We start from the raw sequence: 27,396 nt of genomic DNA on the forward strand, positions 1-27,396 counted from the left end.
TCTAGAGCATGGATATCATTCCTGATCAGCCTGTATGTCCCCGGCCTACCCACAAGATGGTGATTGGGATGGCTCACACGGTAACATCCAAGCAGGTACTGCAACGAAAGCATCTCATTCTGTTGCTTTACTGGAAGAATCTTTGCCTCCTCATGTAGATGGTCCACCGAAGATTTGAGGATGCACCCTGTTGCTGTTCTCAGGGCAGCATTCTGGCATGTTTGAATCTTTTTCCAATTCGTATCACATAATCTCGGGGACCAGACTGGTGCCGCATAGCTTACCACAGACCGACCTATCGCGTTATATGTGGTCAACAAGGTTTCTTTATCTGCACGCCAATTGCTGCCGGCTAGGGACTAGAGGACTTTGTTAATACTTTTCAGTTTGTCGCAGATAGCTGTGGAGTGCGCGCACGATGTAAAAGTAGTGTCGAATGTGACCCCTAAAATGTTGGGGCAGTTTGTGGTCGGAATTCCGCTACCGTCGACCACGACATTCAATTCTCTTCCAAACTGCGCTGTCCATGTGGTGAACAGAGTGGTTGTTGATTTTGTGGCGGAAATCTGCATATTCCTCAAATGGAAAAAGGTGGTAAGATCGGTTAAATAGTTGTTCAGTCTCTCACAAATGTCATCAGGATAGGTACCCGACGCCAGGATCATGCAATCATCCGCATACGTTACTATCTCGATGCCGTCTGAAGGGGGCGGAACACAGGAGAGGAAGAGGTTAAAACGTTTGAAAGTTGTATACCCCCAACGAAGACTAAATACCAAATTTTAGTAATTTCGGTGGGATATTGAGGCCACTACCTTCAAAATACCGAAAATCCGGAGATACCGTTCTATGTATGGGAGCTATATGAAGGGGTGGACCTGTACCGACAATTTCTGTATAAAAGTTTTATATCCCCAACGAACAGTTTTATAGCCCCATAATACGCTGGAGGGTATAAAAAATCACAAAATCACTGATACAAATGAAACAACTACACTTCTGATCGCTTCTCAAATAAATTAAACGCATGAGGAAAATTGTCAAAGCTCAGGTAACATTTTATTTTATGGCCAAAGGGTTTTTAAAACTTTCGTGACACTATGACAGGACGTAAGGACTTGCTAACGATCATGGCCGCAAAGAATGCCTTTGATAAAAATTTGAAAACTATTCTCGAAAAGCCCTTAATCTTTTTTGGTGAAGCGCCAGAAGAAGTGGAATCAGAAGTCTTCGAATTTGATGTAAGTTTGAAAAATTTATACGATGAACAACATTTTGAGCAAATCAGAGTGATCGCACGTACAAGCCAGACTAACGGACGGACACTGCTAGATCAACTCCAAATTGTCGCTTAACTAACTTTGAATGAAAACCGCTTACACCTGGGAAGTTTTTGCGGATTCTGAAACAGAAATGTTCATAGATGAGAAAAATCCAAAAACAAGAAAAAATCGCTGGAGGAATCGAAATGGGACTGAAGAAAATATTGTAGTAGTGACATTATGGACCAAAAGCTCCAAAAAACCATGATGGCAGAAACTAAAATGGCAAATCCCCAATATAACTCTCGCAGGGAGTTTTTATTGGTCCAAACGTTGCATATCGTGTTACTTCATCTAGTATATCGGTCCAGTCGTTCGAGTACCTCCCACACAACAATTGGGAAAAGTGCAGTTTAACAGCTCGTTTGGGATCGTTTTGAAACATTTTCAAAAAAGTTCTTCTTGCGGGCCCTGTTATTACGGCTCTATTTTCTCCGGGGGCAAGTCCATACTCCGTGAGATAATGGCCCAAAATTTCCAAAAAGCCTGCCAGCACCAACTATAAAGGGAAGTACGTATGATAACCCTCGATGGGAGAACCCGATTTGGTGCAAACGTTGTACATCGTATTTTTTCTTACAACCCCAAATTATGTCAGAATATTGACTACATCGGTACCACTCTTTCAGGTACTTGACTTACAAATTTTGAAAAAAGTACAGTTTAAGGACTCGTTTGGGATCGTTTTCAATTTTTTGGGAACACGTTGTGATGCGGCCCTAGTTACAACGGTACATTTTTTTGGGACAAGTCCATACTTCCTGAGAAATTATTTCAAAGATCAACAAGTAAAAAAGTAGCAGTCGACAGAGATATGCCATCAGCTTATGTGAATTTAAACTTCCATCTACGTACAGATGCCAACAGAAATGTAGATTAGGATTAAAGTGCAAAAGTGTTGCGGAAGAGGCACTTAAAGAAATTTACCGACATGGTACATTACGGAAGTGGATCTTATTTTGGGAGTCATATCTTTCGATAGATATCGCGTCCACTAGTCACTTCAGTGGGTCATCGTATAACTTTTGGATCAGTATGACAGGACACCTACCACCTTTTTGTCGATTATAAAGCAGCCTTCGACAGCCCACTACGTTCAAAGGTATTCCAGGCCATGTCTGAATTTGGTATCCCCGCAAAGCTCATTCGGCTTTGTAAAATGACTTTAACTGACACGAGATCCTCAGTTAAAATAGGAAAGAACCTCTCCGAAGAATTTTGTACCAAAAGAGGTTTCAGGCAAGGAGACAGCCTCTCCTGTGATCTCTTCAACATTCTGCTGGAAAAGGTTATACGAGAGGCAAACGTCAAAAGAAGTGACACAATCTACACCAATAGCCACATGTTACTTAATTATGCTGATGATATAGACATCATGGGACGATCAGTAAAAGAAGTAACTGATACCTTTATGAAGGTCGAAGGAGAATCTGCTAAAGTGGGTCTGGCGGTAAACGGCGAGAAGACCAAGCTGATGGTGTCGACGCGCAATGCGTCCATTGAGATGGGACTAACTGTTGAAGTTGGTTCCTATAATTTTGAGGTAGTGAAAGACTTTGTATACCTCGGCACCGCCGTAAACACAACAAACGACATCAGTTGTGTAATAAAAAAAATTGTATTGGCTAACAGATGCTACTTTGGCCTAAGTAAGCAGTTTAAAAGCAAAGCCACATCTCGTCAAACAAATATAACGCTTTACAAAACACCGTGCTGATGTATGGTTCCGAAGCCTGGGTACTTGCGCAAGTAGATAAGGCAGTGCTGGGTGTGTTTGAGAGAAAAATTCTTCGAAAGATCTACGGACCAATCTGCGTTGACGGTGAATATCGCATGAACCACGAGCTGTTACTGCTATACAACGACATCAATATTGTTAAACGTATTGAGATGCAGCGTTTGCGTTGGCTAGGCTGCTTGGCGGTGCACGCAGAATTGGCAGGCCAAAGAATAGATGGCGCAAACAAGTGGATGAAGAGATGACAAGGCGCGGTATTCCAGAAAGAGAAGCAATAGACAGAGAGAAATGGAGATCTTTTATTAGTTCGGCCTATAGAACAAATGTTCTGTAATGGGCCAGTTAAGTAAGTATGCCAGGAAGAATGGACTTGTCCACGGAAAACATAATATCGCATTAAAAGGGGCCACAACGAACAGCATCGGTATACATTTTCAAAGGATCATCGAACAGACCCTACCAAAACTGCAATTAGACACAAATGTTGAACTTCTTGTGGGGGAGGTACATTAAGGAGGGGACCGATATGGCGGGCCATTTTAGAAGTAAAACTAAATTTGGACAAAATATTAGGAGATCCACCGTTTGGACCAAATTGGTTGCCCAGTTCAAGAGATATCGTACATACCATTTTGGTGATATTTTTTAAATATTGGGGGAAGCACTGGAAGTTGTGGACCGGTATTGCCCATAATCGAACAGAAATTAAGTTTGTTTTCTCATGAAGTATAGACTTGCCCCTGAAAAAACTTTTACCGTCATAATTGAAGCAGCGAATGCAAGTTGAGCAGGTCTTAAAGTAAACTTATCCAAAATTTTGTGTGGGAGGTACCCGAAGGAGTGGACAAATATTGTCTATATTCGAACCTGATGTATATCTGGTAGATATATTAGGATGTGCAAAGTATAAACCATAGAGGTCATTCCCTTGAAGAGTTATTGTGCGAAAAATTTTTCCAAACATTTTTGAACTTTTGTGGGGGAGGTACCTGAAGGAGTGCACCGATATGGCTTATCTTCGAACTTAAACTAAGTTTGGACAAAACTAAGTTAAACAAAGTTTGGATCCGTTCGAGAGGTATCTTGCGCTCCAACCAGTACACACGGTGTCATAGGGGTTTTTTTGCACCTTTCAGGCTATTTTCTCAGGAAGTATGGACTTGCCCCTGATGAAAATTGTACCGTCGTATGGGGGGCAGTGAATACAAGTTGTTACAACAAAAATCAAAGCGATTCGAGAGCAGATCTTAAACTGAACTTTTCCGAAATTTTGTGTGGGAGGTACCCGAAGGAGCGGACCGACTGAGTCCATATTGGAACCTCATCTAAGTCCGGTAGAAATTTCACGATGTGCAAAGTTTGGACCAAACCAGATACTCCCTTCAAGAGTTATCGTGCGCACAAATTTTCCCAACATTTTCGAACTTTTGTGGGGGAGGTACCGGAAGGAGTTGACCGATATAACCCACCTTCGAACTTAAACTAAAGTTTGTATCCGCTCGAGAGTTATCTTGCGCTCCAACCCGTACACACGGTGTCATAGGGTTTTTTTTCATCTTTCAGGCTATTTTCGCAGGAAGTATGGACTTGCCCCTGATGAAAATTGTACCGTCGTATGGGGGGACAGTGAATACAAGTTGTTACAACAAAAATCAAAGCGATTCGATAGCAGATCTTAAACTGAACTTTTTCGAAATTTTGTGTGGGAGGTACCCGAAGGTCCATATTGGAACCTCATCTAAGTCCGGTATAAATTTCACGACCAAACCAGATACTCCGTTAAAAAGTTATCGTGCGCACAAATTTTCCGAACTTTTGTGGGGGAGGTACCGGAAGGAGTTGGCCGATATAACCCACCTTCGAACTCAAACTAAGTTTGGGCAAACGAAATCCAAAATTTGTACCAAATCAGTTGATTCGTTCAAGAGTTATCGTGGGCTCGCTCCAGCCAGCCATACAGTGAGACGGACGGACACGGCTAAATCAACTCCAAATTGTCTGAAACGGATTTCGTCCAAACATACTTGGGGTCTAAAACCATTATTTCGATGAAGCACATTTTGCCCGTATAAAAGTGTATTTACCTTTGTTAGCATAAATACTGAGGGTATAAACATAGGGTCAAGGAAGACTTCTCTAATATCAATGAGTACACCCCGATTCATATTAACTCAATGAGATGGGACCTACTGTTTATCGTGGAGTAGGGTATCAAATAGTCCAGTCACGACTTTAACATTGGCTTACTTTTTACTTTGTAGAAAGTTGTGGAAATGTGGTTTAACCTGCAAAATAAATGGGACTGTACCTTTATATGGGGGCTATACCTGAACATGAACTTAAACTGTCTGCAAACAAATGACTATTCTGATTTCAATTTTTCAGTGGTCTGCTAAATTGCTAAGTCGCTGTTCCAATATCGTTTATAGTTTCAACATGTCTCATTTCCCCATTAGTAAATTTATATACCCAAATCAGTAAATTTATATACTTACAACATCATGTGCATTAATTGTTGTATCATCACGTGTTGCTGCTACAATACCTTCTTCTAGACCACCATCACACATTCCTGCAATAGAAAAGACAGAGAAATACAAAAATTGATTAGAATCTCTGGTCAAGTGTGTAAGGGTTGTGTGTGTCATTACTTTTTAGTATTTCTTCCGGTGGATATTTACCTTGAAATGCAGCCATTGAACGAGCTGCACGCAAGAACATTAAAAGATCTCCATCTGCCATAGCACCGGGACTCCATCTTGGTATTTCTAATTCTCTTTCGTCGTTTTCCTTATCAACGGGGAAGCTTGAAATTGGATTATAATCGGGCAGTTTTGCCTTTTGTTGTTGTGTTTGTTGTAGTGGTATTTTTTAAGAGATTTTGAGGGGTTTTGGAAGTGTTTTTTTTTTTATTTTTGGTTTTGTTGGTGAAGCAGTGCATATGGAGGTAGGAGTAGGAGAAATATCACGTAGAGTAGAAAGTTTTAAATTTATTTTTGTTGTTGTTGTTGTCGATTGTTCAATGTGTGGATATAGTAGTGGTAGTTGTAGTAGATAGGATGATTGATTTGTTGGTAGTTGTTGATGTGGTGGTAGTGATGATGATAATAGTAGAAACGGATGTTTGGAGGTGGGTGTGTGGTGCATGTTGCGAAATGACATATATGATGGGTGATAAAGGAAAAAACATTTCAAATTAGTAGAAATTAATAACAAATTTAGTGTAAGAGAAATTGTGGGAAAAAATTAAAAGAAAATTGTTTTCAAAGAAAATTGTTTTCAAAGAAAATTGTTTTCAAAGAAAACACATAAGTATTGTTAGATTGGAAATTAAAGAAAGCAAGAGGGTTATTGGTGTTATAATTTAATTGAAATGGTTATTAAGTGTTGCTATTGTTGTTATTATTTGCTAAATAAATGTTAGGGAAATAGATCAGAGACAAGTAACTAAAATTGTTATCATTGACAATAAAGATGGGCGAAATAATTCCCGCAGTTAATAAGAAGACACATGGATACGTGAACGCGCAGCTGGAATTTTTGGTATCCTTAAAGTGCCAAGTTCAAGCAGAAGGTGATAGCACAAAAACCTGTCATTTAACATCGTAGAGAGTATTTCAAATCTCGGAAAGGTTGAAATCTGTTCAATCTTCCACAATCGACTAGGTAAGTCAGGGCTGTGAATTGATCAAGACAGATTTCCCTTTCCAATTCTTCATGAAATTATTATACCCTCAGAATTTGTGCTAACGATGGTATATATCGAAATAATGGTTTTAGACCCCAAGTATGTTTGGACGAAATCCGTTTCAGACAATTTGGAGTTAATTTAGCAATGTCCGTCCGTCTGTCTGGCTGGCTGGAGCACACGATAACTCTTGAACGAATTAACCGATTTGGTACAAATTTTGACTTTCGTCATAGTTTGCCCAAACTTAGTTTAAGTTCGAAGGTGGTTTATATCAGTCAACTCCTTCCGGTACCTCCTCCACAAAAGTTCGATTTAGCAATGTCCGTTTGTCTGTATGTCTGGCTGGCTGGTGGGCACGATAACTCTCGAACCAATTTAGTCCAAACTTTGGCTTTCGTAATATTTTGTCCAAACTTAGTTTAAGTTCGAAAATGGATTCCGCTATCTCCCCCACAAAAGTTGGAAAATGTTCGGAAAATTTGTGAGCACGATAACTCTAAAAGGGAGTAAGCGATTTGGTCCATACTTTGCACATCGTGAAATTTCTACCAGACTTAGAATAGGTTCTAGTATGGACACAATCGGTCCACTTCTTCGGGTACCACCCACACAAAATTTCGGAAAAGTAAAGTTTAGGACCAGCTCTCGAATCGCTTCGATCTTGTTGCAACAACTTGTATTCACTGCCCCCATACGAAGGTACAACTTTTATCAGGGGCAAGTCGATACTTCCTGAGAAAGTAGCCTGAAAGTTGCAAAAAAAACCCCTATGACACCGTGTGTAGTGGTTGGAGCGCAAGATAGCTCTCAAACGGACAAACCGAGTTGGTCCTCTCCTTCAGGCACCACCTCCACAAAAGTTAAAAAATGTGCGTAATATAGCTCTTGAAGGGACTGACCGATTTGGTCCATACTTTGCACATCCCAATATATCTACCAAATAGATCAGGTTCAAATATGGACTATATTTGTGCACTCCTTCGGGTACCTATCGCTCAAAATTTCGCATAAGTTCACATTAAGACCTGCTCTCGAATCACTTTGATTTTTTGTTAAAGCTACTTGCATTTGCTGCCTCAATTACGACGGTAAATTTTTTTTCAGGTGCAAGTCCATACTTCCAGAGAAAATAGCTTGAAATGTGCAAAAAAAAACCCCTATGACACCATGTGTAGTGGTTGGAACGCAAGATAGCTCTCGAACGATCTGCCGATTCGTTCCAACACTTGGCCTTCGTAATATTTTGTCCAAACTTAGTTTAAGTTCAAAGATTAGCCGATTCGGTTCAAATTTTGGCTTTCGTAATATTTTGTCCAAACTTAGTTTAAGTTCGAAGATGAGCTATATCGGTCCACTCCTTCCGGTACCTCCCCCACAAAAGTTCCAAAATGTTCGGAAAATTTATGCGCATGGTAACTCTTATAGGGAGTAACCGATTTGGTCCATACTTTGCACATCGTGAAATTTCTACCAGACTTAGATGAGGTTCCAATATGGACTCAATCGGCCCACTCCTTCGGAAACCTCCCACTCAAAATTTCGGATATGTTTAGTTTAGGACCTGCTCTCGAATCGCTTTGATTTTTGTTGTAACAACTTGCATTCACTTCTCCCCATACGACGGTACAAGTTTCATCAGGGGCAAGTGCATACTTCCTGAGAAAATATATGGAAAGGTGCAAAAAGCCCCTATGACACCTTTCGTAGTGGTTGGAGCGCAAGGTAACTCTCGAACGGATCTGTCGATTCGGTCCAAAATTTGGCCTTCGTAATATTTTATCAAAACATAGTTTAAATTCGAAGATAGGCTATATCGGTCCACTACCTCCCCCAATTCCCCACAAAACTTCAAAATTTTTCGGAAAAAATTTGCGCAAGATAACTCTTGAAGCGAATGACCGATGTAATCTATACTTTGCACATCCTAATATATCTACCAGATATAGATCACGTTCGAATATGGACTATATTTGTCTACTCCTTCTGGTACCTCTCACACAAAATTTCGGATAAGTTCACTTTAAGACCTGCTCTCGAATCACTTTGATTTTTGTAGAAGCGATTTGCATTCGCTACCTCCATTACGACGGTAAAAGTTTTCTCAGGGGCTAGTCCATATTTCTTGGGAAAACAGCCCGAAAGGTGTAAAATCCCCTATGTCACCATATGTGGCGGTCGGAGAGCACGATAACTCTCAAACTGTTCAACCGGTTTGGTCCAACATTTGGTCTTCGTCATATTATATCCAAACTTAGTTTCATGGGGCAATACCGGTCCCCAACTTCCGGTACTTCTCCCCAATATTTAAAAAATGTCACTAAAATGTTAGGACGATATCACTTGAATGGGACAACCAATTTGGTCCAAACTTTTGATCTCCAAATATTTTATCAAAATTTAGTTTAACTTCTAAAATGGCCCATATCGGTCCTCCCTAAGAGTAACTGCTCTATAAAAGTTCAACATTTGTGTCTTAGTGCAGTTAATTCCTAATCCACATTTTTGTCGGCAAGTTCAAATGTCCAAAAAAGGCCGCAAAATTCTGAAGTGACCTTAAATACATTCGATCTGTCCGGAGGTGAAAGTTTCGCTTTACATTAGCTGAGGGTATATATCTGTCGGCAAAGCCGACTGACACTTTTTTACTTGTTGTTGAAGCTATTTGCATTCGCTACCTCCATTATGACGGTTAAAGATTTTTCAGGGGCAATTCCATATTTCTTTGGAAAACAGCCTGAAAAGTGTAAAAAAATCCCTATGTCACCATATGTGGCGGTCTAACATTTGGTCTTCGTCATATTATATCCAAACTTAGTTTCATGGGGCAATACCGGTCCAAAACTTCCGGTACTTCTCCCCAATATTTACATAATGCCACTAAAATGCTAGGACGATATCACTTGAAGGGGCAACCAACTTGGTACAAACTTTGGATCTCCTAATATTTTGTCAAAATTTAGTTTAAATTCTAAAATGGCCCATATCGGTCCTCCCTAAGGGTACCTACCCCACAAAAGTTTAACATTTGTGTCTTAGTGCAGTGAATTCCTAATTCACATTTTTGTCGACAAGTTCAAATGTCCAAAAAGGGCCGCAAAATTCTGAATAGACCTTTTAAATACATTCGATCTGTCCGTAGGTGAAAGTTTCACTTCACATTGGCTGAGGGTATATATCTGTCGGCAAAGCCGACTGACACTATTTACTTGTTAGTATTAATTTTTAATTAATTTTCTCGTTGGAATCGAGCTTGATGATCAATCAATAATGCAAGTGAAAAAGGAAAGCCGACGACGATTCGAACCCACACACCCACCACTATGTGACATGACATGTTTCGACTTTGGTAAAGTCTCCTCAGACATATCGGATGTGGAGCGGCTTCGTTGTCCTCGAACTTTTCTTCTTCCATATGCATTTTTGTTTTGTTTTTTACAACAACAATGATTTTTGTTGAAGCTACTTGCATTTGCTGCCCCAGTCCATACTTCTTGAGAAAACAGCCCGAAAGTTATAAAAAATAACCCAATAACACCATATGTAGTGGCTGGAGAGCACAATAACTCTCGAACTGATCAAAATTTGGTCCAAAATTGGGCCTTCGTCATATTTTGTCCAAACTTAGTTTCAATTCAAAGATGGGCAATACCGGTCCACAACTTACGGTACTTCACCCCAATATTTAAAATAATGTCACTAAAATGGTATGCACGATATCTCTTGAACGGGGCAAACAATTTTGTCCAAACTTTTGATCTTCTTATATTTTGCCCAAATTTAGTTTAACTTCTAAAAAGGCCCATATTAATCCTAATCCACATTTTTGTCGGCAAGTTCAAATGTCCAAAAATTCTGAAAAGACTCTAAATATTCGATCTGTCCGTAGATGAAAGTTTCAATTCGGGTATATCACGAAAAATTTCCAAAATTGACTTTTCCATTACAAAAAAAAAAAAATAAAAAAAATGATACATCAATGATTTTTGGTACAAATCTGCTTTGTAACTAACTTTGAACTTAATTAGAAAAAATTCTAAAAATATCGCGGCTTCATATATTAAGCTGCTATAACCTATTATTGTTTACAAAATCGTTACCCTTTGCGATGATGGAAAAATACTTATGAAAAGTCTCAACGGATTCGCGAACATATCAATTTCTTAAAAAATGTTACGTATTTACAAACATATTTTTTTTAAAAATAAAAACACTTGTTCTTGCAAAAAATATATTAAAGAATTACCACAGCATCACATAATAAGCTTTAAATATTTCTAAAAATGAGAAGTTTGGCAGTAGTTTGAACGAATTTGGTTTCGAAATGTCTTATTGGAAACCGCCCCCTAAACCGAAAAATCTTTAACCCTTCAAAATCTATTCTTAATATTATACTCATCAAACAATTTCTCCCATTATACAATGCCCTTAAAGTATAGTGTTGAAATACATATGTATATTATTATTCAATTCAATAACATCCTAATTATTATTGATACCCATGACAAAGAGGCGTGTGAATGACAAATAAATTGAAGGCACTTAATTATACATTTTTTTTTTTAATTGCAAACAATTGAAATGGTAATCAATTTTCATGCAATTAATAAATAAAAATGTGTGTATTTCAGTTTCTCTTAAAAATGTATTGAACATGTCATTTGATTTGCATACCATTTATTATTGTTATTTTGATCTGAGTAATAATTATAAAGAATCGCATTTCCCTTTAATCACAATTTGTTAACATTTACCCACAATTAATTAAATGGTATTTGCAATCATAAATACATTAATACGATAGCCCAATATTAAATTAAAACATTGTGTCATCTGTCATTAAAAACAAAAGCTGGGACTCAATTCTAGTTGACAGTGGCGAGGAAGAGAGTTATTGTGTTGACAATAAGAAATAATATAAAAAATCATAACAAAAAATCAACATATGGCAATATATTTCTCCGGTCCAGAACATGAAAGAATCTAATAATTTTGATATTTATTTTTTAAATGTCCTTTAAAAATATGAAAACTTTTAAAAGTTTTTGGGTTCTGGGACATGGGTAATGCCAACAACCTCCTGCCTAAAAGTATTATATATGGAATGTTAAGAGCATTACGGGTTTGACTGAAATTTGGAATCTACCACAATAGAGAGTTCAGTCGCTCACACTGCCCAAATTATTAGAAGTTTAGTGGAACTTCAGTAGAATCGCGATAATTCATACACCGGTTATCCGAAAATTACTATCGGTCCCTCGAAATCAGACCGGAATTCAATTCCCACGGAAGAGATATATGTCCAAAATTTTCGCTAAAATTGTCTGCAAGCTAACTCTTGAAGGGATTAAAATCATCGAGACATTTCAGGTTCGAATATAGACAACATCGGCCATCACAAAATTTTCAAAACGTACATCCAGTTGCAAGAAGCATTGGTCCAAATTCAATATTTTATGGCAAAAATGCTAAAATGATTTATTTAGAGAGCATATTTTAGCTTGGAGTTGTTTGATTTTTTTCGTTAAAATGTATTTTCCTTGATTTGTATATATTTCGCAGCGTATCTCCAAAACCGTCAAATTTGTCTTAATGTTATCTTTGGGAAAAATATTCGCTGGAATGTAATACAAACCACTTCAGAACATATCATTGTTGTAAAATTCCTCTATCGCGTTGTTTCTGTCATATTTTTCAAAGAAAATTTGAAACTACAATGATCACAGATGAGAAAAATAAAAAAAAAACGCCGGAGCGCTTTTTAAATATAAATAAATCGCGATTCAAATTGACATTTTTAGGGTTTTTTAGGTTTTCACAATTTTGCTTGGAAGCCGCAAGTCCTATCAAAATGAGACTAAATAAAATATTGTAGCTATGAAAATTCTCTACAAGACTTTTATTTATGATAATTTCTTAGCTTTTACCGTTATTGAGATATAGAAGTTCAAATTGGGACAATGTATTGACTGTAACGCTACCTTATGAAACAATGTCATACATGGTGAGCCTTAAGTTTTTGCGGATTTTGAAACAGCAATGTTCATAGGTGAGAAAAATCCAAAAACAAGAAAAAACGCTGGAAGGATTTTTAAATAAATCGCGGTCACATTTTTAGTTTTTTTTTTTAGTTGTTCGCGATTTTGCTAAAAAAACCGCAAGTCCTATCGAAATGGGACTAAAGAAAATGTTGCAGCAGTGACAATTTTGTACAAAATTGGCCTGCATAATATTTTCGTAGGTTTAACCGTTTTTGAGATATGTAAGTTCAGATTAATCATTCAAATTTTTTTCACAGGTCTTCAAGATTTTGCTTAAAAACCTCAAGTCTTATTGGTATGGGACTAAAGAAAATGTTGTAGCTGTGAAACTTCTCTACAAGATTGGCTTTCGTATCTTTTTCCTAGGTTGTACCATTTTTGAGATATATAAGTTTAAGTTGGGAAATTGTAGTCATGACACTGTTTTATAAGGAGACGATACAGTCAATGCATTGTCCCAATTTGAACTTCTATATCTCAAAAACAGTAAACCCTACAAAAATACACTAAAGGCCAATCTTGTAGAGAATAGCTACAACATTGTCTTTAGTCCTATTCGGATAGGTACTGCGGTTTCCAAGCAAAATCGCAAATCCTAAAAAAAAAACTCTAAAAATGTCATCTTGAATCGCGATTTATTTTAAAAGCGCTCCGGGTTTTTTCTTTGTTTTTGGATTTTTCTCACCTACGATCATTGTAGTTTCAGAATCCGCAACCACTTCCGAGGTGTAAGCACCTTCCATTTAAAGTTGCTTCAAGAGCACCGTGTAATACATTGAAATTTCAAATATGAGAATAAACAGCCTGTGTGAACGTTGTTTAAAATATGTTTTGTAGAAAGTATGATATGAAATACCGTCTAAACAACATGAAATATATGTTTTACAGTTTCAGAATATTCTGAAGAATTGCTAAGGACATTATTTGGAAAATTGTTGCAAAAGGCTACTTGGTTCAACTCTCAATGAACCGATATAGTCCATATTCCAACCTTATTCATGACTAAATGAAGTAATACAATGTCCAAACTTTAGACCGTCAAGGTGTCGTAGAACCGTCAGGTCATTATCTCAGGTAGAATGATCTTGCACCCGAAAAAAACAGTAAGGAAAGGATCATAGTCGTGCGGGGCCGACTATATGATACCCTACACCACTGTGAATATGTAACATTTATATAGGTGATAGGTGTTGCGATGCCAATTGGCCAATAGGCTTTTATCGCAACGTATAAATAAAAAAATAAATACATACATACAAATAAATAAATAAATAAATAAAAAAATAAATAAATATATAAATAAATAAATAAATAAATAAATAAATAAATAAATAAATAAATAAATAAATAAATAAATAAATAAATAAATAAATAAATAAATAAATAAATAAATAAATAAATAAATAAATAAATAAATAAATAAATAAATAAATAAATAAATAAATAAATAAATAAATAAATAAATAAATAAATAAATAAATAAATAAATAAATAAATAAATAATAAATTAATATCAATTTAGACTGATTTCTATATAATATGGTGTTTGGTGCAGCAAATACGTCAAATCGGGCAAAAAATATATATGGGAGCTATATCCAAATCTGAACCGATTCCGATATAATTCGACACGCTTATTTCTAGACCGAGTTCAGTCACACATTCCAAATGTCATCAAAATCGGACGTATATAGCGTGTTTGGTGCAGCAAATACGTCAAATCGGCCGAAAATATATAGTATGGCAGCTATATCCAAATCTGTACCGATTCCGATGTAATTTGGTACATTTATTTTTAGACCGAATTCAGTCACACATTCCATATTTCATCGAAATCAAACATATATAGCGTGTTTGGTGCAGCAAATACCTGAAATCGGGCGAAAATATATATGGGAGCTATATGCAAATCTGAACCGATAATTTGGCATACTTATTTCTAGATTGAATGCAGTCACACATCCCAAATTTCATCAAAATCGGAACTATATAGCGTGTTTGGTGCAGCAAATACGTCAAATCGGCCGAAAATATATATGGGAGCTATATCCAAATTTTAACCCATTCCGATGTAATTTGGCACATTTATTTTTAGACCGAATTCAGTCACATATTCCAAATTTCTTCAAAATCGGACGTATATAGCGTGTTTGGTCAAATCGCCCGAATATATATATGAGAGCTATATCCAAATCTGAACCGATTTCCACCAAAAGCAATAGCGTTCTTCCTACGACTAAAAAATATATTCCCCAATTTTTAGCTGAATCGGACAAAAACGCGACCTGTACGTTGCGAACAAAAATACATGGACAGACGGACATGCATAAATCGACTCAGATAGTGATTATATGTATATCCCCAAAAGGAACTATGGGTCTGTTTCGTTTCCTTTTATGTGTTACAGGCAAATGCACAAGGTCGCAAGGTCAACCTGTTGAGAAAAATCAAAACGATCCGAGAGGAGATCTGGAACTGCACTTTTTCCGAATTTTTTTGTGGAAAGTATCCGAAAGATGGGACCGATATATTCGAATCCGATCTATGCCTGGAAGTAATATTATCATATGCAAAGTTATGACCAATTTGGTTACTCCCATCGAGAGTTATAGTGCGCACCATTTTAGCGAAAATTTTTGAACATTTGTGGGGAAGGTACCGGACGAAGTTGACCTGATCGGTTGCTTCATTTAGAGTTATCGTGCGCACAAGCCAGACAGAAGAATAGGACGGACATGGCTAAATCGACTCCATATTATCTGAAACAGAATTCGTCCCAACATACTTGGGGTCTAAAAACATTATTTCAATGAGACACATTTTTGGTCGATATACCGCTTTAGCCTAAAGACTGAGAGTATATATTAGGCCGGGGCGATTTGAAACCCTCAATGGGCGCGTCGCGTTTCTGATACCTGGGACTGTACTGAGCAAAAAAGTCTAATAGATCATATATCTACTGTGAAAATCGAACCTCCCGATTTTTACTTGAAGTTTTTTTCTCCACTTTTTTGGATATTTTGACATAACAGCCAAACCATTGAGACTTTTGATCCAACACTAAGACAAACAATTGTAGCCAAGACAATAGTTAATAACTCTCTAGTACATCGCAAAGTTTTGGAACACACCTTCTGTCAGTTTTGACCTTGTCAGTTTTGACACTGTGACCAGAGAAATATTCGGACGTTCTAATGCAACAATTCTATCGTGTTGGGATCCGTGGACAACGAAAATACTTTGGTTCGTTTGGGTCACTTCGTTTTATTGTTTTATAACGGTAAAAGTTGTGAAAATGTAAACAGGCATAACTTATTTTTTCACAACGGATTTTCTATTGAGGTTTTTTGTCCTTCCATACAAATCGCCCCGTCCTAGTATATATTTACAATGTTAACTCTCATTCCGAATATTTACTTCCAAATTCTGTGCAAAAAGTCAGCTAAAATCAGAGTTGCTTAAGCTTTTTCAAAATGATATCTGTACGAAAGACGGTACACTACTTCATCAGAGATTGTGATGAATTCGATCCGAAAGTCAGCAAAAGCATCAGGTTTTCTTCCGACGTTTCGGTTAGAGAAATCGTCAACAACTCCATATGACTTTCGGCCAGAGACATATTGGGTAATGAAAAGGTTAGATATTTCAGTTTTTACAGAAGTTATAATCGTTTAATTTTAAAAACATTAAACAATAGAATAAAATTCGAATATATGAAAAGATGACAAGGAACAAAAGATGTAGCAGCAAAGAAAGGAGGAAATAGAGTTAAACAAACAAACAAAAAATACTAAACAAGCTAACAAACAAAACAAACAAAAAAACTAGAGTTAATCACACACAAAGAGAGTGCAGAGATTTTTTTTTTTGTTGGTGTTACCATGATTCGGTTTATGTGATTTGATTTATGTACGTACATAGACATCGTTTACCTGGTGGCCGGGACCCACTCGAATTTCTCCTTGAGTGGAGGCCGCCATTACCCTTCAAAAACACTTTTACGGTCCAGTGTTAAGCCTTTTTATTGCCCCCGTTGTAATGAAATTAAAATCAATGCAATCAATGAATTTGTTCTGCAATGAGACAAGAAAAAGTGAAACAACAAACATTTTTATTAATAATAAAGTTAAACAATTTTTTATGAAGAGATGGAAGGAAGTGTTGTTATATTTTATATAGGGCTATAAAGTTTTATGGGAAAGAAGGTAGGAGGGAGTTTAAGAAGAACAAAAACAACAATGACAACAAAAATTGAAATATAAATTAAATGAAATAAAATGAAAATCTTGGCGTATGTACCAATTTAGGCAATATTGTTTTTGGCAATTCTCAGTTTGTTGGCGAGAGAGAGAGAGAGGAGTGAGGCTTAAAGTAAATTACAACTTAATGAACAAATAAATTAAAAGAAAAAAAAAACAAATAAAATTATTTGTTCATGCAGTCGAACTTCTCTATAATGTACACGCAGATAAAAAATATTTTTCGCTTTTGTTGGAACAAAAATATCTGTTTTGGTTCCAAAAATGTATTTGTTTTGTTCAAGCATTGTAATCCAAATCCAAAAAAAACCATGTTTTGCTCCAAACATAGAAAACAAAAACAACTTTAGAATTTCCGCAATATTGTAAAAATCGTTAACAATACCGATTGTAGGAACTATCATAATCTAATTTTGTTTACAAAAAGTATTGTCGACCCAGAAAACCAGCCCAGAAATTTTTGATTTGAGTGTTTATACAGTGTTGGTCACACAATTAGCACACCCCACTACCAACATTTATTTTGCCTAAAAATACCTTCAAAAGTAGTTGTATTTAATAAAGTATTTGTACTAATATATTCTCAGTAGTATGCTTAAAGAATACAACGCAATACAGAAACTGAATCATAACTGTCAATTTGAATAACCTCCAAAAATGTAAAAAATGTCCTAAATTCACTGGACACGTAATTAGCACACCTTAAAAGAATCACTAATATTGTGAATAGTTTCAATATTTTAGTCCATATTCATTTTTAAATCCCTTTCGCTTGGGAATAAGTTCCAGTCTGCTAGTTATACTCTCCACCAGTCTCCGAAATTTCAGTGTCAGAAGGAAGTTGTATGGGGTACACCTTGGGTCCCAAGGACTGTTGGAAATTTCATTTTTTTTAGTGTTTTTTATCGATTTTCTCACATGTAAACAAGTTCACTAATATTGTGAATAGTTTCAATATTTTAGTCCATATTCATTTTTAAATCCCTTTCGCTTGGGAATAAGTTCCAGTCTGCTAGTTATACTCTCCACCAGTCTCCGAAATTTCAGTGTCAGAAGGAAGTTGTATGGGGTACACCTTGGGTCCCAAGGACTGTTGGAAATTTCATTTTTTTAGTGTTTTTTATCGATTTTCTCACATGTAAACAAGTTCATTGAGGCAAGTAGTTCATAGAAACATCATATTCTTGTTCAACTTTGTAAATTTGCGAATAGTGGGATGTACCCACCAGCAGTTTGCATCTGCAAAGTCCGTTTGACACAAAAATTTTCATTAAAAAACTGGAATATGATGCTTTGAGCTATTGATTTTATAAATACTTATCCATCTGGACTAAATTTTACCGATATGTCGTGGTGTATGCCACGATAAACCTATGTTCATCTCTATGGTACCTACGCAAATTTCAATTAATTTCTAAACAAAAGGCAAATGGGAGATAGTCTAGTGAGACCGCAAGAAAATATGTTTCCCGGAGCTTAAACCGATTAAATTTAAAATCAATAATCCAGAAAACATTTATCTTGAATAGTATATGCCTACTTTCAGGGATTTTAACCAATTTCAGCAAACCTCAAAATCCTTAATGGTCAGAAAGGGGTTATACCATTAAACATACCCATGTGCTACGTGTTCATCTAGTGCTTGGTTGGCAGTTTTGTAATGATAGGTCCTTGGTGTTATTAAGACGTGTAATTTTGAATTACAAATGGTGTTATAAGTCGATCCTTCTTCACATAAGGGTGCATTTTATTGATCTTTTTTCTATAAACCCCATACAAATCGAAAATTTTCTTGAATGAATCATCGACCTTAAACACTTTTTGAAAATTTTTTGTACTTTATATTTAAATTTCGGTAATCGGTTAACAATTCCAATAGTTTCAGATCCAATTGTACATTTGTTTTTAAAGTTTTGGCGACTTTCTGACGTTTAAGTGTTCATTACGAAAAATGGTCCGCTATTGGGATATATTTTGAGATCCCCAGGTGATAAATAATTTTTTCTTTCAAAAAATGATTTGTTCAATACGTTTTGAATACGAATTAACATCAAAATAAATTAATTTTTGTATATTAATTGAATTAAATTAAAAATCTTAGGCTGTGCTAATTACATGTCCCCTTGATAATTTGGGCGTCTTCACAAAACTTTTATTTTCAAAAAACCACTGATAATACTATCCACTTATATCATTAAATATGTTAAATACATTATAGAAAAGGATTTTGTTTACGAAAATATTTCAATTTACCCTATCAAAACTCTTAGCTGACTGAAATCATTTTGCCCCAACGGGGTGTGCTAATTCTGTGACCAACACTGTACTTCTCATATACACTTTTCACATAACTTGGATAAAAATGTCGCGTATAATATTGCAATCATTGATGAACACAATACATGGTTTGCTGCATTGGCTGACAACAAAGACACCCACCACAACATAAGGAATAATTAAACAGAGCGAGAGAAGAGAAAAAATTGTCGAAGAAAAGAGAGAACTATTGTCCAGTTGACAAAAACTATTTTTAGATTTAACAAAACCCAATTGTTGGAATCACAATACTACATTTGGAATTTAACAATATCTTTACAATACATATTTTTCTCTTCGAATATTGTTGGATCAATCATATTTTTTTCTCTGCGTGCAGCTGTTGGGCACGAAGAATCGCTACGTTACAGAGAAAATACGTTATAAAGAGAGTATTTTGTGTGAGAAATCATGTTTTTATTTTATAAAAAGATTGGTTATAGATAATTATTCGTTACAAAGAAGTTCGACTGTAATTGCTTAATCAAGTTTGGGGAAGTATTTTTGTGCAAATTGTATTATATTATATTACATATTCGTCACTTTTGAGGGAAGCAAATGTGAAATATTTTTTTTTTATATTCGTAGGCAACCAATTATTTATTAACTGATAAGATTTAAAACTTGAACCCATAATGATTGATTTCGCTTTTCCATTTGGCAACAAAAATCTTCAAAAGAAGCTGAGATTAAAGCAATAAAATAAAAGTTTTCACCACTCAACTCAAGTGATTGCCTGTTGAATTATTAACATTATATAGTTAGGAGCAGAAGGAGGGATGGAGGTGGTGGAGAAGCTTATCACATCAATTGGCTATGAATCTGTTGTATGTACTTGGCATAAATGAGGTCATTTCAACAACAATAAATATGAATGTATGTTTGTATGTATGTACCCCTACTCACAAAAATACTTAGAGGTTCGTGCCAGCAAATGTTTGCTGATAAGATTTGACTTTTAAAGCCATTGCAAGGAAAGCGAACTAGCAAATAGAGCGGCAAATATTCAAAGTAATGAATGACTGATTATTATTATTGTTGGACAAATAAATGGTAAAAACAACAAACAATGTAGTTGTTGTCCGGCATCGTCGTGGTTTGTCGTCGTCGATCATAAAATCATAAACAGAGATTGACAATTAAAAATCGTTATGTTAATCTATGAATGTAATCTGATTATTGATTTCTCTATTTGAAAAAAAAAGAAAAACACAAATAATATTAATGGTCATTTTCACAAGCTGACAATAGCTATTGGTTAGATTTGTATACCCTCAGCCTAATATCTAAAGAGCATATAAATATAAACTACTAAATATAATTTGGCATTGGAGTCGAGCTTTATGGCCGATGATTTTTTGCAAGTGAAAAAGGAAAGCCGAAGATTCGAAACCACACACCCACCATTTTGTTGTTGTTGTAACAGTGTTTTATTATTATGTCTGTATGTTCGTTCTCCTGTTCAATCTGACTCTGGGTCTATCTCCAGTTTCAGGAAGTAGCCAACTTCTATGGGATGTAACCAAAGATCCACTGGAGTCAGATGAGTAGGCTTGGCGGGGCAGTTGAATAGGTGCTTAGTATCGTGCGGGCTCATGCCGCATACCGGGCAGATGTCTTGCACGGTGCGACCGATTCCCGCCCAATAGGAATTTAGGCGACTGCAATATCCCGAGCGTAATTGAGCCAAAACTACTCTGGTTTGTCGTGACAGCTGAAGCTCTTCAGCTGCATTCACACAATAATTGTTTATGGTCTTAGCAACTGTGTCCGTGTGAATGCTGTTCAAACCTGCCTGATATGCCTGTTGATCTAGAGGTTATCTCCTATATTGTTGGACCATCGTCTCTAGAGCATGAATATCCTTCTTGATATGCCTGGGTGTATCGGTGGCCAGCAGATGTTGATTGGGATGGCTCTTATGGTAACACCCGAGCAAGTACTGCAACGATAGCATCTCATTATGTTGTCGTACTGGAAGAATCTTTGCCTCCTCATGTAGATGGTCCACTGTAGATTTGAGTAGGCACCCTGTTGCTGTTCTCAGGTCGGCGTTCTGACAAATTTGAATCTTATCCCACTGCGTGTCACATAAATTCCTCCTCATGTAGATGGTCCACTGTAGATTTGAGTAGGCACCCTGTTGCTGTTCTCAGGGCGGCGTTCTGACAAATTTGAATCTTATCCCACTGTGTGTCACATAAATTCGGGGACCAAACTGGCGCCGCATAGCTTACCACAGACCGACCTATCGCTTTACACGTGGTCAACAAGGTTTTTTTATCTGCACCCCAAGTGCTGCCGGCTAGGGACTTGAGGACCTTGTTCCTACATTTCTGTTTATCACAGATAGTTGTGGCATGCACGGACGACGTTAAAGTGATGTCGAATGTGACCCCTAGAATTTTGGGGCAGTTTGTGGTCGGAATTCTGTTACCATCGACCAGGATATTCAACTCTCTTCTATACTGAGCCGTTCATATGGTGAACAGAGTGGCCGTCGATTTAGTAGCGGATATCTGTCCCAATTTACATTGGGCGAGTTTACTTGCGGCAATTGTCAGCTTGTAGGTGAGAGAGGATGCTGAGAGGCAAAGGGTTACCATATGCCTCACCTCTCTCTCCTACAAAATGACAATTGCCGCAAGTAAACTCGCCCAATGTAAATTGGGACTCTGCATATTCCTCGCGTGGTAAAAGGTGGTAAGATCGGTTTAATAGGAGTTCAGTCTCTCACAGATGTCATCAGGGTAGGTACCTGACGCCAGGATCGTACAATCATCCGCTTACGTTACGATCTCAATGCCGTCTGGAGGGGGCGGAATACAGGTAGAGGTTAAACAATTCCGGAGATATCACCCCTCCTTGGGGAACTCCCTGTTTCACTCTACGGGGCTTGGATTTCTTGTTCCTGAATTCCACATACGACTGGCGACCACACATATAGTTGATTATCCAACGTTTCAAGCTTGGCCGGAGGGTTGTCTGCTGGATGTCCTCGAACAGCGTGGAGTGCTTGACAGTATCAAAGGCTTTTGATAAGTCAAGCGCTACCATCACTGTTCTATCACACGGCCGCTCCAGGTTTAGTCCTCGACAAAAATATGCGGAGATGGCGTGCAGCGCTGTTGTCGTGCTGTGCTGCTTACGGAATCCATGTTGATGATCAGCAACTTGATAGCTATTTCTAATGCTGGGGAGGACTAAGGCCTCAAGGGTCTTCGCTACAGGTGACAAAAGCGAAATCGGCCTGTACGATTCCTCTTTGCTGGCATTCTTGTCTGGCTTCAGTAGCGGGACCACCCTGTCCATTTTCCAGACTTCGGGAACAATAAGGGTCCGGCGGATCTTTTTGTAAAATAATAGAAGCAAGAACGGTGAAACTTAAGAGCTCAACTGGTAGCAACACCATTTCCAGCTGTCATTATATCATCACATGCGAATGCAGCAGCAAAATTTACATGGTGGAGACTCTAAGAAGAATCCAACAGGCGTCCAATGCCTTTAATGACGGAAATGCCACTGAAGTTAAAAGATGCAAAGTATTAGGGAGCTGCTGTAATTCTGCAAATTCGTGGGTAGAGACACAAATTGTCACACTGAGAAGGAAGTCTTCTTCATAAGAAGCACACTTGAATACATGAAGAAATTCGAAAGAATTAATCCTGAAGCACCAAGTCGTAAGTTTCCGGTCTTCTTCAGGACCGAAACTATGATCTAAGACGACCTACAAGGGACTCTCAAGACTATTCAGGATAGAAAGAAAGAAGACAATTTGGAAAGGCTTATTTTAGATGAACATAACCAGGACCTATCCTCAAAGGACATGCTACTCGATCTGACCTTGACCGACAATAAGATGAACTCGGGAGCTCAACTGGCAGCAACATAATTTTCAGGTGATCCTATATCGGCATATGCCGAAAAACTTCGGATGCAGGATGCAACTGCGAAATTTGCAGGCGATGGAGACTCTAAGGAGAATCCAACACCGATCAATGTCTCTAATGACAGAAATTCTGCGGAAGTTAGGGATACAAAGTATTACAAAAGTGACGTGCGTGTACTGCACACTGAGAAGGAAATCTGATGAAGAAGCAGATTTGTATGGTATAAAATAATTTTATCCTGATGCGCAGGTCGTGAGTTTCAGGTGGATGCAAACAAACTTGCGCCGACAGGAGCGAAACTATGGGCGGGGACAACCAACAAGGGACTATTGAGGACAGTTTAGAGAAGTAAAGTAGACAACTCCTCGAACAATAGGAAAGGCTTGTTCCAAATGACCAGAACTAGGTCATGCTACTTAATTTGACTTTGGCTGACGATGTGAGCTGAACTCTGAAATGCAACTGACAGCAAAACCATTTCCTACTGTTTCTATATCGACATGCCAATAAAAAAGTCTTCGGAAACGAAGGAAATCGCCTTCATCAGAAGTAAACTCAGGCACATGAGGAAATGCGAAACTATTCATCCTCATGCGCCTAGATGTGAGTATCAGGTGGGAAGATCTTACTCCCCAAATCATCTAAGGAGACTGCAGAAGTGCGAACATGATAGTAGAAGAGACGAAATCTGTCCTAATCTGTTTCGAAGCCGATTTCACACCCAAAAGGTATGAATAAGGCCAACGAACCCAAACCCAAAACCGAGCGTGATACGAAAATGTGCACTTTTGACAAAACCCGAAAAATTTAGGCACATAGAAGCAAACTCATGCACAAAGAAGAGACAAAACAATGTCATAGAGTTTGGTTCTGTTCCGACGTCAAAATCGAACCCGAAAGCTATAAATAAGGCCAAAGAAATTATCCCACAACCATGCGAGATCCTAATGATGAACAATTGGTGAAAGATTCTGCTTCAAAGCCCAACTCAAGACCGATAGGCAAGGGTAAAGCTAAAGAACGGTCTGTTATAGGCACAGGCTGTAGGGAAGATAAGGTGGTTGAGCTGACTGATAAGTTCTACAGCAAATAGAAACTGTAAAGCTCGTCCGAACGATCGCAGCCTTCCTCCCGCGAAGACAATGGTTTCTCAGATAGTCAATCCAATAAAAAAACATCTGGTACTCAGGGGTGCCAAGTTGGTGGTTTTCCCGCTACTTGTGGTGATTTTTGACGTACAAAAACCACTGTTTAAGCAAAAATGTCTCCTCAGGAAAAGACCAAATAATGATACCATATGGCGAACTTCGAGTGACAATTATTGTCAATTCTGCTTACTTCCTTATATAATGTTCCAAAACCTCTAAAACCACTCCAAACACGAACTAAAATTGGTGAAGAGCACGATAACTTACAGCTATGGACATTACAGTGACCCATGTTTCCACCTCCAGTCAGGATAATTTATCCCAAATCGTCAGAAAGGATGCTGAACCGTCCTGTTCCATTGGGCTAGACTTGATAAAACCGGATAAACCCGACAAGCCATTGCTTTTAGACAACGACAGCTACTCCCCTAATATCAGACAGATCAGATCAGGGTTCTGCTCAAACTCATCGAGGGAAAAGTTCTCCAAAGTTTCAGGGAAGAAAACATATCGGGCGACATTTGGACGACACTGATGGACGAGGAAGATGATATTAATAGTACAGTGATCCATGTTTCCACCTCCAGTTAGGTTACTTTATCCCAAATCATCGGAAAGTATGCTGACCAGATATGTTCTACTGAACCGCATTGTCGACACCCCTATGAAGGGGATGACTGTGGGAACCAACCATTCTAGAAGCAGGACGGATTCCAAGGTTATGACCCAATCGCAAACATGGAAGTGTCGTTACCGTCGATTCTTCGACCAGTGCGGCTAGGTCACAATGTTGCAAAAAGACTGTGTTAAAGCCGAAAGAAAAAACTTGTTTTGCTGGGCTCCTTATCTGCTGCATTTCCAAACACCATACCAGGATGATGGAGTTAAGATAGAGGGCAAAGAGAAATGATTCAACAAAGACTCAAACCTCTTCAAAGGCCGTAACTCCACATCATATCAATCCGAAATTACGACAAGTGATCGTGAGGAGAATGATATCTTATGAGGAACGGCAGCCGCCACAAAGATGTCGACATTGTTACAACTGATCCATCTGCCTGTTTCTATGCTTCCCTTCAGTCAGCACAATTTCTCAACAAACTTATACGCTTGCGAAGTCAGTAAGAGTAGTGGGGAATCTTCTTCGCAGAAATCTTGTTCGTCTAACCCGAAGTATGACGGCAAAGCTGTAAGACGCCAGATCCGAATTATCTGAGGGATGCAATCTCAGACACAAGGTTGATTCTTACGGGGATATCAGAAAATGTAGGTTGCTGATCGAGGGTTATCTCAGCTCTATTCACCTCTCAGATGCATTATTGAAAAACTGCTGCTGCCGAACTCCTCTGTGCTAGTTCAGGAACCTTTCTTAGAAACAAACAAGTAACAAAAGCGGTCGGTCGGTACTGCTATATGAGGGGGCTACAATAAAACGTGGACCTATGTCCATAATTTTTGTGGGAATATCTTCTTGATTACCCTAAATGATAAATTATAGCTAATATGGACTGCAAATGTAGCTAAAAAGGCTATACCAAAACGTGGACCTATATCGGCAATTTTTAGAGGATAAGTTTTTGGTTATTGGAAACCTCAAATGTCAATTTGCAGGTAATTCTGTCAGAAAATGTAGCTTTTTGGTCATTGGGAACTTCAAATGTCAAATCATCAGTAATTCGGTCAAAATTATGGTCAAAATAATGGAGTTATCTTATATATACCCTTATATGAGACCTATACCAAAACGTGGAACTAGCTTCACCAATTTTGGTGCAGAAGTTTTTTGATCTCTTGAAACTCCAAGTGCCAAATTTGGGAGTAAAATGTAGCTAAAATACTCAAAATACCTTAAATCGGTAGGTACCGTTATATACCAATAAGTCTTCAAACTTGACCTGCCTATGAAAAAAACAAGTAAAAAAGTATCAGTCGGCTTTGCCTACAGAGATGTACCCTCAGCCTGTGTGCATTGAAGAAAAAAAACCGTATGTATTTAGGGGGTTTTCAAAATTTTGGGTGTATGAACCGACAAAAGTATTGATAGGATTAAAGCTCAAAAATTTGCGGGGATAACGAGAGATAGGGGTTTTTTTATCACACTAGCCTACGGAAAACATAATATCGCTGTAAACAGGGCCACTAGGAAAACCTTCGGAAAAATGTCCAAAGGATCCTCGAACAAACCCGTAACCACACAAAAATGTTGAACATTTGTGTGGTTGGTACCACAAGGATTGGACAGATAGGGCCCAAATTTGAACATAAACAAAGTTTCAACAATATTTAGAGATCCAAAGTTTGGACCAATTCGGTTGCTACGTCTATGAGAAATCGCGCGTACCATTTTAAGAAATATTTTCGAACTTTTGTGGGGGAGGTACCGGAAGGAGTGGACCGACAAGCACCACCTTCGAATTTCATATAATATTCGAAGATATATTACGATATCCAAAGTGCAGACGGACGCAGCAATCGGTTCGAGGTCTCCAGCCACTACATATGGTGCCATAGGAGTTTTTTTTACAATTTTCGGGCTGTTTTCTCAAGAAGTATGGACTTGCCTATAAAAATACTTTTACTGTCGTAATTGAGGCAGCGAATGGAAGTTGCTTCAACAAAAACTAAAGTGATTCGGGAGCAGGTTTTAAAGTGAACTTATCCAAAATTTTGTGTGGGAGGTACCCGAAGGAGTGAAGAAATATAGTTTCTATTCGAACCTGATCTATATCTGGTAGATATATTAGGATGTGTAAAGTATGGACCAAATCGAACACTCCCGTCAAGAGTTATCGTGCGCACAATTTTTCCAAACATTTTTGAGCTTTTGTGGGGGAGGACCTGAAGGAGTGGACCGATATGGCTTATCTTCGAACTTAAACTGTGTTTGCACAAAATATTACGAAGGCCACATTTTGGACCGAATCGGCAGATCGGTTCGAGAGTTATCTTACGCTTCAACCACTACACACGGTGTCATAGGGGTTTTTTTGTACC

General features: G+C 37.7%; 1 protein-coding gene across 40 annotated transcripts in view; it reads right to left on the minus strand.

Moving 5' to 3' along the window:
- Nucleotides 1-27,396, minus strand: part of Gug (arginine-glutamic acid dipeptide repeats grunge) — a 143,079-nt gene that overhangs the window by 33,405 nt on the left and 82,278 nt on the right. For 24 of the 40 annotated variants that reach the window (XR_012412744.1, XR_012412763.1, XR_012412762.1 and 21 more), the window contains 3 exons: nt 16,707-16,862; nt 5,712-5,898; nt 5,556-5,632 (listed from right to left, as the gene is read on the minus strand). Coding sequence is in view for 13 of the 40 variants with exons in the window: in XM_073984951.1 (XP_073841052.1) it covers nt 5,556-5,632; nt 5,712-5,898; nt 16,707-16,769 (327 nt within the window). In the remaining 27 variants the exon portion in view is untranslated. The remainder of the gene's footprint in view (nt 1-5,555; nt 5,633-5,711; nt 5,899-16,706; nt 16,863-27,396) is intronic. The other 16 variants (XR_012412767.1, XR_012412766.1, XR_012412759.1 and 13 more) reach the window with 6 other exon arrangements.

The sequence above is a fragment of the Musca autumnalis genome, unplaced genomic scaffold, assembly GCF_047663935.1.
Source record: "Musca autumnalis isolate F117 unplaced genomic scaffold, ASM4766393v1 scaffold_4, whole genome shotgun sequence".
Lineage (NCBI taxonomy): Eukaryota > Metazoa > Arthropoda > Insecta > Diptera > Muscidae > Musca > Musca autumnalis.